The sequence below is a fragment of the Salmo trutta genome, chromosome 7 (genome assembly GCF_901001165.1).
Source record: "Salmo trutta chromosome 7, fSalTru1.1, whole genome shotgun sequence".
Lineage (NCBI taxonomy): Eukaryota > Metazoa > Chordata > Actinopteri > Salmoniformes > Salmonidae > Salmo > Salmo trutta.
The window spans coordinates 9,557,831-9,575,952 of NC_042963.1; the positions used below are offsets into that span (position 1 = coordinate 9,557,831).

An 18,122-nucleotide genomic window follows, 5' to 3' on the forward strand; every position below is an offset into this window, starting at 1 on the left:
CCTCTCGTACTTGGACCAGGCGGCGCTGTGAATTTGCACCTAACGCACTCTCAATTGTCATACGGTAGTCTACCTTTGGGCAGCGTGTGCTGGCCCCGCCACCCGAGCAGTTGGGAGGGGGATAGGGGGGATAAAGTGGGGTATAAGTGGGGGGGCTACATCGACATTTTTTATTTTATTTTCTAGCTGTCCTTGTTTTGTATGTCTTGTTTTGTAATATTTGTTTTGTGCCCAGAACTCTGGGTCTTTTGGTTAATGTCTGTTCTCTTATGTTTAGATAAGAACTGTAAACTTGTCTTTTGTACCTATACACCATTCTTGTGTATGTGTTCAATAAAAAAATATTTGAACAAGAAAAAAAACAAAGAAAAAAAACAACAAAAAAAAACAATGTAAATAAAAGCTGAAATATTTACTACACAACAACATAATATAAAATCTAAAGAAAAACACACTGAATAACTAAAAAGCACCCTAAGAAAAAGCAAAGCTAAAATTTGTGTTTTAAGATCTCTTTTAAATATGTCCACAGTTTCAGCCCCTCTCAGGTTCTCTGGCAAGCTTTTCCATAGGCTGGGGGTGTAATGACAAAAGGCAGCCTCCGTGCCTCTTGGTCCTAGGCTTTGGGATAGTTAAAAGCACAACTTAAAAGCATGTCTGACATATATTGGGGTGCACAATCTTGGATTGCTTTGAAAACCAAATTAATTCTAAAACTCTCACAAGCAGCCGGTGCAAGATCTTAAAAGCGGTGTAATGTGTGCTCTTCGTCTGGTCTTGGTCAGTACCCGTGCTGCAGGATTCTGTATGTTTTGCAGTTGACCAATGGCTTTCTTGGGTAGACCAGATAGGAGAGCATTACAGTAGTCAAGCCTGCTTGTAATAAAAACATGGATGAGTCTCTCTATGAGCCTGAGAGAGAGACGGTCGCACCTTGACAATGTTCCTCAGGTGGTACAAAGCTATTTCGGTCACATTCCTAATGTGTGATTTTAAGAAATTTAGTTCAGAATATAAAATGACACCTAGGTTTTTTACCTGGTGTTTTATCTTTATTGCCCATTAATTAAAATGTGCTTTGCCTACTTCAGTCTTGTCTTGATTTAGCTGGAGGAAGTTATGAGCCATCCAAGTATTTAAATAACTAAGTCTAATTTATCCATGGAGCTAAAATCCTCTGACACAGAAATGTAAAGCTGTGCAAAATCAATGCTGTGCTTTCTGATAACGCTGCCAAGGGGTTGTGTGTGTGGGTGTGGAATGTATGGTACCAGTCAAAAGTTTGGACACACCTAATCATTCAAGGGTTTTTTGAGGGGAAAAAATGTAATACATTTTAGAATAAGGCTGTAACGAAACAAAATGTGGATACTTTACAAATGCACTGAGCATATAAAGTGGGTAAAACAGTATGTAAACATTATTAAAGTGACCAATGTTCAATGAATCTATGTACATAGGACAGCAGTCTCTAAGGTTCAGGACAGGGTACTGGGCGGAGGCTGGCTTTTGTGGCTATTTTAGTCTGATGCCCTGGAGATTGAAGCTGTTTTTCAGTCGCTCGGTCCCAGCTTTAATGCACCTGTACAGTCTCCTCATCCTAGATGGTAGCGGCCATGGCCTTGATCATCTTTTCTTTCCTGTGAAGGGTGCTGTAGATGTGCTGGAGGGCCCCCGGTGATGCTTTGGGCTGACCACACCACCCTCTGGAGAGCCTTGCGGTTGTCGGCGGTGCAGTTGCAATACCAGGCGGTGATGCATGTTGTCAATGTGTGGAGGGACAATTTCAGGTCCTCAGTTTTGTTCACGCCAAAGAGCTTGATGCTTTTGACCCTCTCCATTGCAGCTCTGTCTATGTCAATGGGGCGTGCTCACTGTCTCCTGTAGTTCACTATCAGCTCCTTCGCTTTGTTGACATTGAGGGAGAGGTTCCTGGCACTACAACTGCTATCTCACCTCCTCCCTGTAGGCTGTCTCGTTGTTGTTGGTAATCCAGCCAACCACTGTTGTGTCATCAGTGAGCTTGATGATTGAGTTGGAGACATGCATAGCCAAACCGTCATGGGTGAACAGGGAGTACAGGAGGGGTAGAAGCACACACCCCTCGGGGCCCCTGTGTTGAGGATCAGTGTGGCGGAGGTGTTGTTGCCTACCTTCAACACTTAGGGTCGGCCCTTCAGGAAGTCTAGGACCCAGTTGCACAGAGGGGTTCAGTGATGAGCTTGGACGGCTCTATGGTGTTGAAGTCTAAGCTGTAGTTGAACAGCATTGCTTGAATGTCTTACTCACGTTGGCCACGGAGATCAGGATCACACAGTCCTCGCGAGCGGTACGGGCTCATGTCGGCGGCTTTGTTTTTCCTCGAGGCGGGCAAAGAATGTGGTTAGTGTTTGAGTGAGGTGTCTGCGACATGGTTGAGTTTCTTGGCAATTTCTCTCATGGAATAGACGGGATTTCTCAGAACAAGAGTAGACTGATGCGTTTCATAAGAAAGATCTTTGTTTCTGGCTATTTTTGAGCCTGTAATCTAATCAAACCCACAAATGCTGATGCTCCAGATACTCAACTAGTCTAAAGAAGGCCAGTTTTTGTTTCTTTAATCAGCATAACAGTTTTCAGCTGTGCTAACTTAATGGCAAAAGGGTTTTCTAATGATCAATTAGCCTTTTTAAAATGATAAACTTGGATTATCTAACACAACGTGCCATTGGAACACAGGAGTCATGGTTGCTGATAATGGGCCTCTGTACGCCTATGTAGGTATTCCATTAAAAATCAGCCGTTTCCAGCTACATTAGTCATTTACAACATTAACCTCTCTAGGTAGGTGGGACGCAATCGTCCCACACTATTCAACAGCCAGTGAAAAATCAGAGGGCCAAATTCAAAACCACAAAATGTCATAATTCAAAGTTCTCAAACATAGGACTATTTTACACCATTTTATAGATGCACTTCTCCTGAATCGAACCACGTTGTCCGATTTCAAAAAGGCTTTACAGCGAAAGCAAAACATTAGATTGTGTTAGGAGAGTACATAGACACAAATAACCACACAGTCATTTCCAAGCAACTAGCATGCATCACAAATACCCAAAACACAGCTAAATGAAGCACTAACCTTTGACGATCTTCATCAGATGACACTCCTAGGACATCATGTTACACAATACATGCATTTTTTGTTCGATCAAGTTCATATTTATATCTAAAAACAGCATTTTACATTGGCGCGTGACGTTCAGAAAATATTTTGCCTCCAATACTGCCGGTGAATCAGCACTACAATTTACAAAAATACTCTTCATAAACGTTGATAAAATATTAAACTGTCATTCAAAGAATTATAGATGAACATCTCCTTTATGCTAACGCTGTGAAAGATTTCAAAATAACTTTACTGGGAAAGCACACTTTGCATTAATCTGAGTACTGCGCTCAGAAAAATACACTAGGCAATACAGATGCCTGCCATTTTGGAGTCATCTAAAATATTAAATAGCATTACAAATATTCACTTATCTTTGATCTTCATCAGAAGGCACTTCCAGGAATCCCAGGTCCACAATAAATGTTGTTTTGTTCAATAAAGTCCATAATTTATGTCCAAATAGATCCTTGTTGTTCGCGCGTTCAGTTCAGCTACTCCAAATGTAGGAAGCGCACCGAAAATGTCACGAAGAAAAGTTTAAAAAAATATAAAAAATCTATTTACGTTCGTTCAAACATGTCAAACGTTGTAAAGCATCAATCTTTAGGGCCTTTAGAATGTGAAACTTCAGTAATATTCCAACCGGACGGTTCCAGTGTCTTGAAAAACGTTTTGGAACACAGGTCCCTTCTCACATGAACGCGCGCCAATGAACTGATGGGTCTCTGTTCATCATAGACGCCTCAAACAACTTTCTAAAGACTGTTGACATCTAGTGGAAGCCTTAGGAAGTGCAAAATGAACCCTAACTCACTGTGTGTTCGATTGGCAATGACTTGAAAGGACTACAAGCACCAGAATTCTCACTTCCTGGTTAGATTTTTCTCAGGTTTTTGCCTGCCATATGAGTTGTGTTATACTCAGACATCATTCAAACAGTTTTAGAAACTTCAGAGTGTTTTCTATCCAAATCTACTAATAATATGCATATTCTAGTTCCTGTGCCCGAGTAGTAGGCCGTTTAATTTGGGTACGTTTTTCATCCGGCTGTGAAAATACTGCCCCCTACCCTAGAAAGGTTAACAATGTCTACACTGTATTTCTGATCAATTTGATATTTTAACGGACCAAAAAATGTGCTTTTATTTTCAAAAACAAGGACATTTCTAAGTGACCCCAAACTTTTGAACGGTAGTGTACACCGGATAGATGCAGTGAAATGTGTTTTACTCCGGCGTTGCCGTTTTTGTGTAGCTCTCGGGATGAATGAGGCTTCCTCGGAAGTCCAAACAAAGGATCCAGGCCAAGGAACTCAACATTTTGGTGAGTGACCACCGATCTGATGTCCAAATGTTGTTGTTTTTTTCGCCCGTAGGAAACATTCTGAGCAAATAATGTAAGAAATAATCGTTCAAAAAATAAAAATACTGCAAACGTGGCTAGGAACTAGAAACAGGGTGACTGGTCTGTCTGTGCCATCTTGTACTAAACTACTGTAAGTTTGAGGTTGCCACCTTTTTGTTGTAACCCAATCTGTACAGTAACACTGGAGCAGGTGCTAGCAAATATACTGAGCAAAAATATAAATATATACTGAGCAAAAATATAAATATATACTGAGCTAAAATATAAATACATGTTTCATGAGCTGAAATAAAAGCGCCCAGAAATGTTCCATACACACAAAAAGCTTATTCCTCTCAAATGTTGTGCACAAAGTTGTTACATCCCTGTTAGTTAGCATTTCTCCTTTGCCAAGATAATCCATCCACCTGACAGGTGTGGTATATCAAGAAGCTGAATAAAGAGCATGATCATTACACAAATGCACCTTGTGCTGGGGACAATAAAAGGCCACTCTAAAATGTGCAGTATTGGCACACAACACCACAGATGTTTTTTTTAATAATTTTTTTACTTGGTCTACGTGCACTGCACCCGGACCGCCACAGGAGTCGCTAGTGCGCGATGAGACGGAGATCCCTGCCGGCCAAACCCTCCCTAACCCGGACGACGCTGGGCCAATTGTGCGCCGCCCCATGGGTCTCCCGGTCACGGCCGGCTGCGACAGAGCTTGGACTCGGACCCAGAATCTCTGGTGGCACAGTGGTCTAAGGCACTGCATCACAGTGCTAGCTGTGCCACCAGAGATTCTGGGTCCGAGTCCAAGGGAGGGTTTGGCCGGCAGGGATCTCCGTCTCATCGCGCACTAGCGACTCCTGTGGCGGTCCGGGTGCAGTGCACGTAGACCAAGTAAAAAAATAGAGGCCTACCACAGATGTTTTAAGAGGGCGTGCAATTGGCATGTTGACTGCAGGAAGGTCTACCAAATCTGTTGCCAGAGAATGTAATGTTAATTTCTCTACTGCTAAGCTGCTTCCAACATCATTGTAGAGAATTTTGCAGTACGTCCTACCGGCCTCACCCGCAGACCATGTGTAGCCACGCCTACCCAGGACCTCCACATCCGGCTTCTTCACCTGTGGGATCGTCTGAGGCCAGCCACCCGGATAGCTGATGAAACTGAGGAGCATTTCTGTCTGTAATAAAGCCTTTTTTTGGGCGGGAAAAACTCATTCTGATTGGCTGGGCCTGGCTCCCCAGTGGGTGGTCCTGGCTCCCAAGTGAGTGGGCTTATGCCCATTCATGTGAAATCCATAGATTAGGGCCTAAAGAATTTATTTCAATTGACTGATTTCCTTATATAAACTGTAACTCAAAATTGTTGCATTTTATATTTTTGTTCAGTATGTATGTATGTGTGTATCCAATACTCCCAGACAATACAGTACATGGGATCCTTGGTATTTCTAAGTGAGGGAGTAACAGAGGGTTGAAAGAAAGGACAGTGAGCTGGTTAATGTGGCATGAGGAGAACTCATCATATGAGAGCCTTTGGAAACGCAGCTGTGGTGAGCTCCTGACTGGGCTCTATTTTGTCTCCGTCACAGATCTCACAGTACATGTCCCAACGTGGTACCGTTTTAGATTCTTTTAGTTTTGTGTTTGTTGTTTTGTGATGTTCATAGTGAAATCTCAGTTACAGGGTGCCCAAGTCCTTCAGTCCTTCACAATAGCTTGTTTGAGACAGCAGCCTGGTGGGTAATTTCCAACCTACTGTTTGGTTCGTTATTATGGAGGGAAGTTACTGTAATAATAACCTGTTTTGTCACAGTAACTCTACTGTATGTGCAGCTGTTAACACACAGTTCTGCATCATTCATTTTGACACACAGTACAGTGGCCATTTGCATGAAATTTGGGAAGTCATGTTTGCACAATCATATTCTTTTCTTTTCTTTTTATCAATGCGTTATCAAGGGCTCCCGGGTAGTGCAGCGGTCTAAGGCACTGCATCTCAGTGCAAGAGGTGTCACTGCAGTCCCTGGTTCGAATCCAGGCTGCATCACATCCTGCCGTAATTGGTAGTCACATAGGGCGGCGCACAATTGGCCCAGCATCGTCCGGGTTTGGCCGTCATTGTAAATAAGAATTGGTTCTTAATAGATATTCCGCTAGCGGAACGCCTCACCAATATCCAATGGTATAGCGTGGCGTGAATTACAAATACCTCAAAAATGCAAAAACTTCAATTTTTCCAGCATATGACTATTTTACACCATTTTAAAGACAAGACTCTCCTTTTATCTAACCACATTGTCCGATTTCAAAAAGGCTTTACAACGAAAGCAAAACATTAGATTATGTCAGCAGAGTACCCAGCCAGAAATAATCACACACCCATTTTTCAAGCTAGCATATAAGTCACATAAACCCAAACCACAGCTAAATGCAGCACTAACCTTTGATCTTCATCAGATGACACTCCTAGGACATTATGTTATACAATACATGCATGTTTTGTTCAATCAAGTTCATATTTATATCAAAAACCAGCTTTTTACATTCGCATGTTTTGTTCAGAACTAGCATACCCACCGAAAACTTCCTGTGAATTTACTAAATTACTCACGATAAACGTTCACAAAAAACATAATTATTTTAAGAATTATAGATACAGAACTCCTTTATGCAATCGCGGTGTCCGATTTTTAAAATAGCTTTTCGGTGAAAGCACATTTTGCAATATTCTGAGTAGATAGCCCGGCCATCATGGCTAGCCATTTTGACACCCACCAAGTTTGGCACTCACCAAACTAAGATTTACTATAAGAAAAATTGGATTACCTTTGCTGTTCTTCGTCAGAATGCACTCCCATGACTTCTACTTCAACACCCAATGTTGTTTTGGTTCCAAATAATCCATAGTTATATCCAAATAGCTGCGTTTTGTTCTTGCGTTCAAGACACTATCCGAAGGGTGACGCGCCGGCGCATATCGTGACAAAAAAATTACAAATATTCCATTACCGTACTTCGAAGCATGTCAAACGTTGTTTAAATTTTTATACGATCTTTCTCGTAAAATAGCGATAATATTCCAACCGGGAAACGTTGTATCCGTTCAAACACTGAAAATAGAAAATGGAGTCGTCACATGCACGCGCACGCCAGTGTCATTGTTCTCAGAACGACCACTTTCCAAAACCCCTACTGTTTTTCGCCCAGGGACTGCAGAGTTATCATTCCACGTTCTGGCGCCTTCTGAGAGCCTATGGGAGCCTTAGAAAATGTCACGTTACGGCGCCTTCTGAGAGCCTATGGGAGCCTTAGAAAATGTCACGTTACAGCAGAGATCCTGTATTTTCGATAAAGAGGCTACAGAAGGCCAAGAAAGGGTCAGACAGGGCACTTCCCATATAGAATCTTCTCAGGTTTTGGCCTGCCATATGAGTTCTGTTATACTCACAGACACCATTCAAACAGTTTTAGAAACTGTAGGGTGTTTTCTATCCACATCTACTAATTATATGCATATTATTGTTTCTGGGCAGGAGTAATAACCAGATTAAATCGGGTACGTTTTTTTTTTATCCGGCCGTGAAAATACTGCCCCCTATCCTAAACAGGTTAACTGACTTGCCTAGTTAAAGGATAAATAAATAAATCCAAGCCAAGTGTCATATATATCCTTCATACAGGCTGCCCAGAGGCAACTGTCATCTACTGGTTTCTGATGTTTATAACATGTGCTAATTAGAAAATGGTGGAGAGTACTTGGCTAGCAATACCCATAATGGCTATATACTGGACGGAGCATTATGATGCTGCGTATTGTGAATAGGTGTTTTCATGCATCATTTATTTGCATCAGAATGTAAAAGGACCTGGCAGTATTGGTTTACCTCTATACATTCTTGAATTCACAATTAATGCATTGTCTGTGTGTTTTTCTATCTTTTTGAGTTTATTTTTTGTCAAATGACATGCATCAACAGATACGTTGATATAAACGTCCTATCAAGACACATGGGGTATGATCATTTAATAAGGTGAACAGTATTTTATAGGCTTGGGAGATATAGACCGGGTATTTAATATTTTTTACCCCCCTTTTCTCCCCAATTTCGTGATATCCAATTGCGATGCAATTACGATCTTCTCTCATCGCTGCAACTCCCCAACTGGCTCGTCAGATGTGAAGGTCAAGTCATGCGTCCTACGAAACATGACCCGCCAAACCGCGCTCTTAACCCGGAAGCCAGCTTCACTAATGTGTCGGAGGAAACGCCATTCAACTGACGACCGAAGTCAGCCTGCAGGCGCCTGGCCTGCCACAAGGAGTCGCTAGAGCGCGATGAGCCAAGTAAAGCCCCCCCCCCCCCCCCCCCCCCCCCCAGACAAACCCTACCCTAACCCGGATGACGCTGGGCCAATTGTGCGCCGCCCTATGGGACTCCCAGTCACGGCCTGGGATCGAATCCGGGTCTGTAGTGACACCTCAAGCACTGTGATTCAGTGCCTTAGACCGCTGCGGCATCTTTAGGTATTTTTTTGTTGTTGATACAGTCGAATATTTGTTGCAACTTGTTAAGTAAATACCTGCTGTCAACTTGTGCAATGTCAGAGAAGATCGCCTTCATTACACCTGTCACAATTGTTCATCATAAAGCTTACCGGTAGTCCCCAGTCACGTGGTGTTTGTTTACAAGCACACAATGAGGAGAGTCCGGAGCCTTGTGAGTTACTAACACGCGCCAGAAGCTCTCGTTACCGTATGGGATTCACAACTAAATGTTTGCCAGCTAGAAATCTCATAGCTATTAAGTTAACTGTCTAAAATGTGCCATTTTGTGTTGCAAATTTAGTAGCTAAGTGGTTAGCTTCTTCCAAAATCAAGCTTCACTTGGATTCAGCAGAGAATTCTCCCCCCCCCCCCCCCCGGATCAAGAGCCTTTGTATAATATTTGTTTTGTGTGTGCAGCAAACTGTGAGTAGCATTTGAGTTACTTGTGTAACTGAGCTGGGATGTCTGTCCTGCAAATGGTTTAGATCAGAGATGGTACAAAATGTGTGCAATGCACACTTCAGCATTTAGTTCGTTTTCTCTATGGGATTATACATGTACTGATTAGCATTGCTAACATTTGGATTGCAGAGGTGAAGTGGGGTTTGAAAACAGCGCCCCTTGTGTTTAGTGTCGGTATTACCGAATATCCCGGTATGGTACAAGGTCGGTATAATCTGGATACCGCCCAAGCCTAGTGTTGAAATATGAATTGTGTTTATTACTAGAGCTACGGATTTGATCATGAACACTGAGACCTGCTGTGAGAATATTAATTGAGCAGGATCAACAGATTTTCCTGATCATTCATATGATCAGTTTGCCAGTGCAGCTTCATACAGAGATTCATTCTGCACATCTTTGTCCACCTGGTTCTCCCTGGAAACATAAAAAAACACGTCTCGCCTAAAACATTTCACCTACTAGTTTCCATGGCAACATAGCTGTTTTGGGGAGGAGAGCTGTACTCTACTTCTCTTTAAGAAAAGCAGAATTAAAAAGGACAGAATGAGATGAAAGACTGTGAGCAAACTAGATGGAGGAAAACATGAGGAGTGATGATGATGATGCTGGAGGAAGATAGATTGGCACGGGTTACCACAGCAAGCTGTTGTGCAGGATATGACTTATGATGGGTATTTTAATCTGTTTGCTCCTGTTCTATATTGACTTTTTCGTTTGAGTTTCTCAGAGATGCAAGGTTCCCCTTATCTATTGTAAATTTCGTGTTTTTGTGTTTTATTTGTGTGCATGCGTATGTGATGCATTTGTGTGTGTGTGCACCTGTGTCCAAGTACATGCACTTTACGTTCAATGAAAAATGGTATTGTAAAATAATGATTTGTTTTCAAGATCAATATGTGATATAGAAATGGTGTGTAGTGAAAACCCTCCTGATTTCACAATATGGCTGCTACATTTCAAGCATCTCCATCTCAGGAGGGAGATGCGATGAAAAACAGCTAGCTTGCTCTATCACCTAGAGAGCGAGATGTAAATAAAGGGAATGCTGTAGCCTGTTTGTTCTTTTACAGGGGGAGGGAGACACAGGGAGGAACTGCTTATTTGTTCTATTGCACAGGAGAGGGGGGGAAAGGAGAGATGCAAATAAAGGAGCCGCCTGTTAGCTTCAATGAGGGCCACATAATCTAAGGAACTCCGTTAATTTGAATTTACAAGGAAAACGTCACAAAGAAATGGCCCCGGTGTGCTAGTGCAGAGGGAGGGCATCAGAAGTAAAAGGAACAGCTTGTTGATTTTACTGGAGAGAGGGTGTAACTAATAACGGAACAGAGGGATGGAGACGCAGAACAGCCTGTTGACATTTCAGGCCATGTGACCAGAAATGCAACAGTCAGTCGTGCAGCTGAAAAATGTATATATTTTTTTCTCTCTCTCGCTTTTACCCCTCGTTCTTTCTTTTGTTCTTCTTTTTTTCCCTTTACTTTCCTTTACTAGTATCAATTCCCAAATATTCAAGGATTTATGTCACAATAAAGTCAACTGCTTGACTACCTATTGGGGTCAGTGATGGAAAAACTAGCAGCCGGTTCAAATGGGATATTAGAGCAACCATAGGATGGCTCAATGCATGACCCAAATGCTGAAGTAGGCCTTTTCACATAGTCCTGTATTTTCACATAGTCCTATAAGGACATCTCTGATGGGTGTTGAATACTGCCTTGTACAAGTTGTCAGTACAGTGATCATTGTGACTTACCAATGAGCGATTGTTTGTAAACACTGCTTGCCTGTGTTGGTCTTGTATTCATCTTCACGAGTGTGTAGCCTATATGAATGAGTGGTTGACGTTATTTCTCTCCTCTCTACTGGTCTCTAGCCCACAGGGTACATGGAGGCTGCCCTGTCCTACAGCACCATAGAGGACCTGCAGCTGCTCTCCTGGGATAACGCCCCCAAATACTGTGTGCAGCTCAGCTTCCCCGGGGGCACCGTCCTCCTGCAGGTATGTTCTGTCCCCCTCCCTCCCTCTTCATGTCACGTGTGTGTGTGCGCGTGTGTGTGTGTGTGTGTGCGCGCCAATCATGTATCTTTTACTTGACTGACTGTGTGCCCTAACAGGCAGCCAACAGCTATCTGCGGGACCAGTGGTTTAATTCCCTGCAGTGGAAGGTAGGATTACTAAGTTGATGTATTCATTGGTTTGCGTTCACGGGGGTTCAACAAGATTCACAGCACTTTGTGCAGAGATTTTATCTGTAGGCTACACCGAACGCTGCATACATTTCCTTCATGCATTTTTGCGTTGGTTTGATAAGCACATCAAACTGTATGTGAGTATGTGTGTGCCTCTTTATTTCCAACCAGAAAAAGATCTATAAGTACCGTAAGGTTCTGAACAACCCGAGTCGCTGGGAGGTGGTTCTGAAGGAGATCAGATTGCTGGTGGACATGGCCCTGACCTCTCCCCTGCAGGATGAGTCCATCCACCAGGCCCCGCTGCAAATCATCTCCACTCTGCTGGCCGAGGTAGGCCCATCTGCAGGCCACACACACACACACACACACACACACACACACACACACACACACACACACACACCTGCTACTGAGAGGTCAGCTCAAAACCCACAGATGTCTGCTGTTTGGCAGAATCAAAGTTGTTTGGGAGTGTCTCTCTTACATTTGTTTGTCTGCGTTCTCTATTGCTGATCATACCAGTCTTATTTCTGTTGTCCCCTCTTCCTCCTCAGAACACCAACCTCAGCACTCAGGACCATGAGAACATCATTGTGGTGAGTTTAAAGTTGCTGTTATAGTGTGTTGGTGGATTCATCTGGATGTGTTTGTCCATAACCCCATGGGTCCTGGCCACTAGATATGGGATGTTGCAGCTCTCGAGGTACTTTTTACATGGGAACAGTTGCTCACCTCATTTACCTGCCTTGGGGTGAATTACAAGCTAAGATGATGAGAGAATTATAGGTACACCTGTGTATTTTTAGGGTGACTTCTGCAGTAACTCTTGGGAATTACAGGCTTAAGCTCTCCTGGACATATTACGTAAACATAAATGGTTGAGCATCTGACCAAATTATGCACGATTTTAGTTCTGGCTTAACCGAGATTAGGCTTGCACTCTTTATTCACCCATGGCTGGTTGCTGGTGAGTTTTTCAAGTTTTATCAGCTGTATGTACAGGATACACATGGTGTACACCGTCCAGTGAAATGCTTACTTGCAGCTTCCTTCTCGATAATGCAACAACAACAATAAAAGATAAGAATAGGAACATAAAGTAAATGTCTCAGTAGAATAGAATAAACATTTTAGCATGAGTATAATTTATAGTCCAATATTTACACGTGTTTTGGGAGATTGGGGGCAAATGTTTAAATTGTGTGGTATTTAGCAATAATAATATGAGTCTGGTAGCAGCAGTTGTAGCGTGGATGTGTGCATGTCTGGGAGAGTGCGTGCGTGAGAGAATGCATGTGCGATTAGGTGCGGAGAATCAGAGCAGGTGGTCGGTTCAGTTATCGTGTTCACCAGTCAGATAGCTTGTAGTACTTTAGTTTATTTTTTGTACTTTTGTCCCTTTTTATCCCCAATTTCATGATATCCAATTGGTAGTTACAGTCTTGTCCCATCGCTGCAACTCCCGGACTCAGGAGAGCCGAAGGTAGATAACCATGCATCCTCTGAAACACGACCCCGCCAAGCCGCACTGGTTCTTGACACACTGCTCGCTTAACCCGGAAGCCATCCGCACCAAATGTGTTGGAGGAAACACTGTACAGTTGGCGATCGAAGTCAGCGTGCATGCGCCCGGGCCAGCCACAAGGAGGCGCTAGAGCACGATGGGACGAGGACATCCCGGCCAGACAAACCCTCCCCTAAAGCAGACGACGCAGGGCCAATTGTGCGCCGCCTCATAGGTCTCCCGGTCGTGGCCAGCTGGGACACAGCCTGGGATTGAACCCAGGTCTGTAGTGCCTTAGACCACTGCGTCACTCAGGAGGCCCGGCTTGTAGTACTGTTTCACCCAATTTATGTATACTGTATTCTAGTCATGGCTCATACTATATAACTTATTATAAAAACTATTCTGGATTGTTTTTTTGTTTTTTTATTATTTTTGTATTATTGCTTGGTATAACTGTGCTGTTGGAGCTAGAAACACAAGTGTTTCGCTGCACCTGCTATAACGTCTACAAATCTGTGTACGCGACCAATAAACTTTGATTTGATTTAGTAGAAACTGTCTCTGAGCCTGTTTATCAGACCTCATGGTCATTGTAAACAGAAGATCACATGGCTGGGGAAATTGTGAAGTTATATTAATCAGTCCTGTCTCTGGTATCTCTGTGTGTCCCTAGGCCATCGCTCCTCTCCTGGAAAATAACCACCCTCCACCAGACCTGTGTGAGTTCTTCTGCAAGGTAAAGATGGGCCCCACTTCAACCTGTTGCCAAAATCAAATCCCATAACTGCCTTGGCCCTTCGTGCTTGTGTAACGGAGTTGGATTGATAACTGTGGTGGCTAATTTCCGCATTACCAAATGAGGAGTTACAAACACACCAGTCCGAGTTAAACTACATCATTAATACTTAATTAAGATACTTTTGCAAAAGTTCTTGACCCCCAATAATGCATTCTCTTGAATGAACCAGGAAGGTGATTACAGAATGGCTACAGGGATCTTTTATAGCAACGATACACCCCCTTCAACGTACATTGACAAACCACAGATACTTAGTAACAGTTCACAAAGGTTACGTTTTATATGACAGATATCCATAAAACACATCAGACAGTAACTGCTATGTCAACAGGATTAATTATATAGCCCAGTATCTGGTCTCCTTAGAACCGTCCCTCCCTGGTACGGTATTGAACAAAACTATTTCATCCAATGGCATATATCAATTGTCAACTCTAGATACTCCCATCTCAAGCAAACCCCCTCTTGACCCCACTCCTGGACAGGCTCACTGGGGGGAGTGAGCCTCTAGGCCATATATTATCACAGGATAAGTGTGAGATCTAAGAGAGGACATACAAGGGTCCATTTACTGCCATAATCCTCCCCACAATAAAGAAAAGCAGGGAGTGACTTGCTCACAGACATTGTGGAGACAAGTCATTGGTTCCCCATTAATCACGCATCCCTTCACATGGTTTAAGAAATAGGTAAAGACACATTCCCATGACGACAAGTCTGACCTCTCCCCTCTCTGGGCCCCAAGTGTCTGAGCCCCAGCTAAGGTAGACATGCAACTGAAAAGACACCAGAGTCCAATGGACACTTTCTAATGACAAGTATCTCAAATAAGCATATTATACTAATAAAACATCTTAATTATCTATGTTACCCAACTAATTCTGATTCATCCACGACATAACCTCACTACTCAGCTTGAAATGCACCATCGAATCGTTAGCTTTTCAGTGGCGTAGCTGGTTAAGGCATTGTCCAGAGGGTGGTCACGTGTGTTTGCGAGGACAAAGGACGGATCAAGGTCCGGTAAGAGAAGGAAGCTGTACTGTTAAGCAAGCACCGTGACGTCCCTCACACTAGGGCCGTTGTTGGAGTGGAAGACGGAACCACTTTACTACCGTGGCTATCATTAACAGCCCATGTACAGTTTATCCAGGCCTAGGAAATACATTCAGATTATTGTTAAGATGATGGAGTGAATGGTGTGGTTGTTTTGTGCAGCACTGTCGGGAGCGTCCACGGTCGATGGTTGTGATTGAAGTGTTCACCCCTGTGGTCCAGAGAATCCTCAAACACAACATGGTGAGCTGCGCGTTCCGTCTTGTTCCCTGTCTAGGTTCACGCTCAGTTTGTTTCTTTCCTTCTGTGGTTATATATTGGAGTGTCAACGCTCAGTGTGCTGCCTCTTGTCCTCTCTCTGTCCCCGTGTTTATTTCTCTGCCTCCTTTCTCTGTCTGTGCCAGGACTTTGGGAAGTGCCCCAGACTGCGTCTCTTCACTCAGGAGTACATCTTGGCTCTAAATGAGCTCAACGCTGGGATGGAGGTCGTCAAGAAATTCATTCACAGGTGAGTGTGACCACATGTTTTTAGGATAGTGATTTTTTTTCTCTTTTTTTTTTTCTCACACCAACCAGGAAAAGCTCAGGCCCTAGTTATTTTCAATAGTACTCCATGATTTACTCTGCTTTCTCCCTGTTCCATGGAGTCTATTGGGTGCTAATTGTGTGTGTGGCTGTGTTTCAGCATGCATGGCCCCACCGGGCAGTGCCCTCACCCCCGTGTCCTGCCTAACCTGGTGGCAGTGTGCTTGGCTGCCATCTACTCCTGCTACGAGGACTTCATCAACAGGTGAGTGATCTACTGTACTGTCGATCCAACTCAGACTCGACTCTCTGGCCCAATGAACATCCCTGGTTAGCTTAGGTTACTCACCTTCCCTTTTAAAATTTTACCGAGGTGTTGACTTGAGTAATGAGTTATCTAATTGGTTATCATTACATCATCACCCCTGGGTCCTCAGCCCCTGTAGGAGAACATTGCTGGATTTCCGTTGCATTGTCAGCCCAGAGAATCATTGCTCGGATACATGACTCTCAACACGCTCCCTCTTAAGTGTACAGGGGCTAATGCCATTGTAACAGAGGCCTGGCTACAACCCCAGCAGAATTACATGTATTCTTACTATGGACTTCTGAGTGTTATAGTCTTGAGATGATTATGTAATGTGTGATACAATGATTCTTCTATTATACAATATTGGTCTCTCCATCTCCCCAACAATATCTCTCTCGCTCTGTCCAGCCGGGACAACTCCCCCAGTCTGAAGGAGATCAGGAACGGCTGCCAGCAACAGAATGAGCGTAAACCCCCTCTGCCCCTCCGCCTGCTCCGCCCAGAGCCCCTGACACCCGCACCCACAGGTCTGCTGTCCCTCTCCCCTCCCCCCTCAGCTCCCCTCTCCGCTCCCCCCACGCTGCCCCTCGCTCCTCCGCCTTCCATCGTCAACTCCAGTGAGATCCTGGTGGAGTTGGAACGCAACAACAACACTGCCAACGCCAGGCGGAAGGGCCCAGGGGGAGGCGACAGTGAGCCCAACCTGATCGACTGTCTGCTGGTCAGCCCCGCCCTTAGCGCCCTGTCAATCCAGCTGCCTGCCCAGGCCGACCGCGTGCTTGGCTGCTTCGCACTCATCCTCAAAATGCTGTGAGTTACCACTACTGTTACTGTATCCCCTCTGCCTTACTGTCTGCCTTACTGTGTGTGTTTAAATGTTAACAAGGGTTCATGTTTGGTGCTATCTGTGTGGGCTGTGCTGAGTAGCTCAACACAGCTGCTGCCTCTGATGTCCTACTGGAGAATCATTCAAAAGGAAGGAGTGTTGGTTAGTGTGTCTCTGAATGGATGGATGAAATGGGTGTGACGATGTTTTGCAAGAGGGAAGTGGCACAAGTGGTTCTATTATGTGTGTGGGAACGGGGATTGACTGTAACTGTGACACTTAACAGACAGGAATCTGACCCTCTCCTCGTCCCATTGAATTGATGGATTTGTTTGGCGTCACTCAGGTTACCTCTCGTGATTCCCTGTGTGCCCAGCCCCCTGCTCTCATTATGTGTCCACCTTTCTGTTCTTACTCTGTTTCTCTTTCTCTCTGCAACCATTCAGGTCTGACTACGATGACTGGAGACCAGCCCTGGCTAGCCTGCTGCAGCCCATCCCATTCCCCAAAGAGTAAGTATACTGCCCTGGCTCTACACCTCTCCACTTCCACCTCTTGTGCTCCCTCACCTTTTCCTGGTCACTCCCCAGCCCTCCACCCCTCCTCCTCCAGGCTTTGGGGTCGGGGCTGGGACTTTGGTTGAGGGCCTGTTTCCGCGGTGTAGTGGCCTGGGAGTGGTGTTGACGTGGGTGTGCTGCTGAGGTGCCCTGCTGGGGATGAGGCGCCCCCCCCTGAGTGGCTGTTGTAATTGGCTCCTTAGTCCGGGCCCTCATTACCATTCACCTACAGAGGGATGTTGTTGTCACAGCCGGCAGACTCACCTGCGCACCAGAGCCTAATCCAAGCGTTCAGGCGTCATTAGAAAGGGCAACAACACTCCGACACAACTCCTAGAGGGATTGAGTCAGACAGAAAACACACACCCCCAACCTCCGATAGATTGACATGTATATGTGTTGTTGCTCAGATATGTTCAAACCAACAAAAAAACGGGATGTTTCCTATGCAATCCAGCTGCAAATCTGTTCAACATCTTACTGCATGTTTAAACATGTTTTATTCTCCATTTAATCATAATTATTGTATTTAATCTTGTTTTTAATGTGTATTCTTACCACCTCTTTAGGGCCCTTGCACATGCCAAATTTACAAAGTAAGTATCTACAGCCATGACTTTCAGTTACCATCCTATACGGAAAGCATGAGGATTGTGCCTGACTTGTCTGTCTGTTTTGAACAGAGAGCTGAAATATGTTATCCAGAGGTTTGCAGAGGACCCCAGACAGGAGGTTAGTGTGTGTGTGTGCGCAGCTCTGACCATACATCACTGTTTCACCTTAGTTCAGTGTTGTGTGTGTGGTACTCATGGTTGTGTGGTT

General features: G+C 44.2%; 1 protein-coding gene across 1 annotated transcript in view; it reads left to right on the top strand.

Annotated features, from left to right (window-relative positions):
* Positions 1-18,122, top strand: part of LOC115196866 (C-Maf-inducing protein) — a 61,789-nt gene that overhangs the window by 40,999 nt on the left and 2,668 nt on the right. The window contains exons 2-13 of the mRNA XM_029757834.1: positions 11,401-11,526; positions 11,643-11,693; positions 11,889-12,050; positions 12,275-12,316; positions 13,901-13,963; positions 15,245-15,325; positions 15,487-15,590; positions 15,768-15,872; positions 16,326-16,727; positions 17,190-17,255; positions 17,870-17,896; positions 17,984-18,032. Of these exons, the coding sequence (XP_029613694.1) occupies positions 11,401-11,526; positions 11,643-11,693; positions 11,889-12,050; positions 12,275-12,316; positions 13,901-13,963; positions 15,245-15,325; positions 15,487-15,590; positions 15,768-15,872; positions 16,326-16,727; positions 17,190-17,255; positions 17,870-17,896; positions 17,984-18,032 (1,278 nt within the window). The remainder of the gene's footprint in view (positions 1-11,400; positions 11,527-11,642; positions 11,694-11,888; positions 12,051-12,274; positions 12,317-13,900; positions 13,964-15,244; positions 15,326-15,486; positions 15,591-15,767; positions 15,873-16,325; positions 16,728-17,189; positions 17,256-17,869; positions 17,897-17,983; positions 18,033-18,122) is intronic.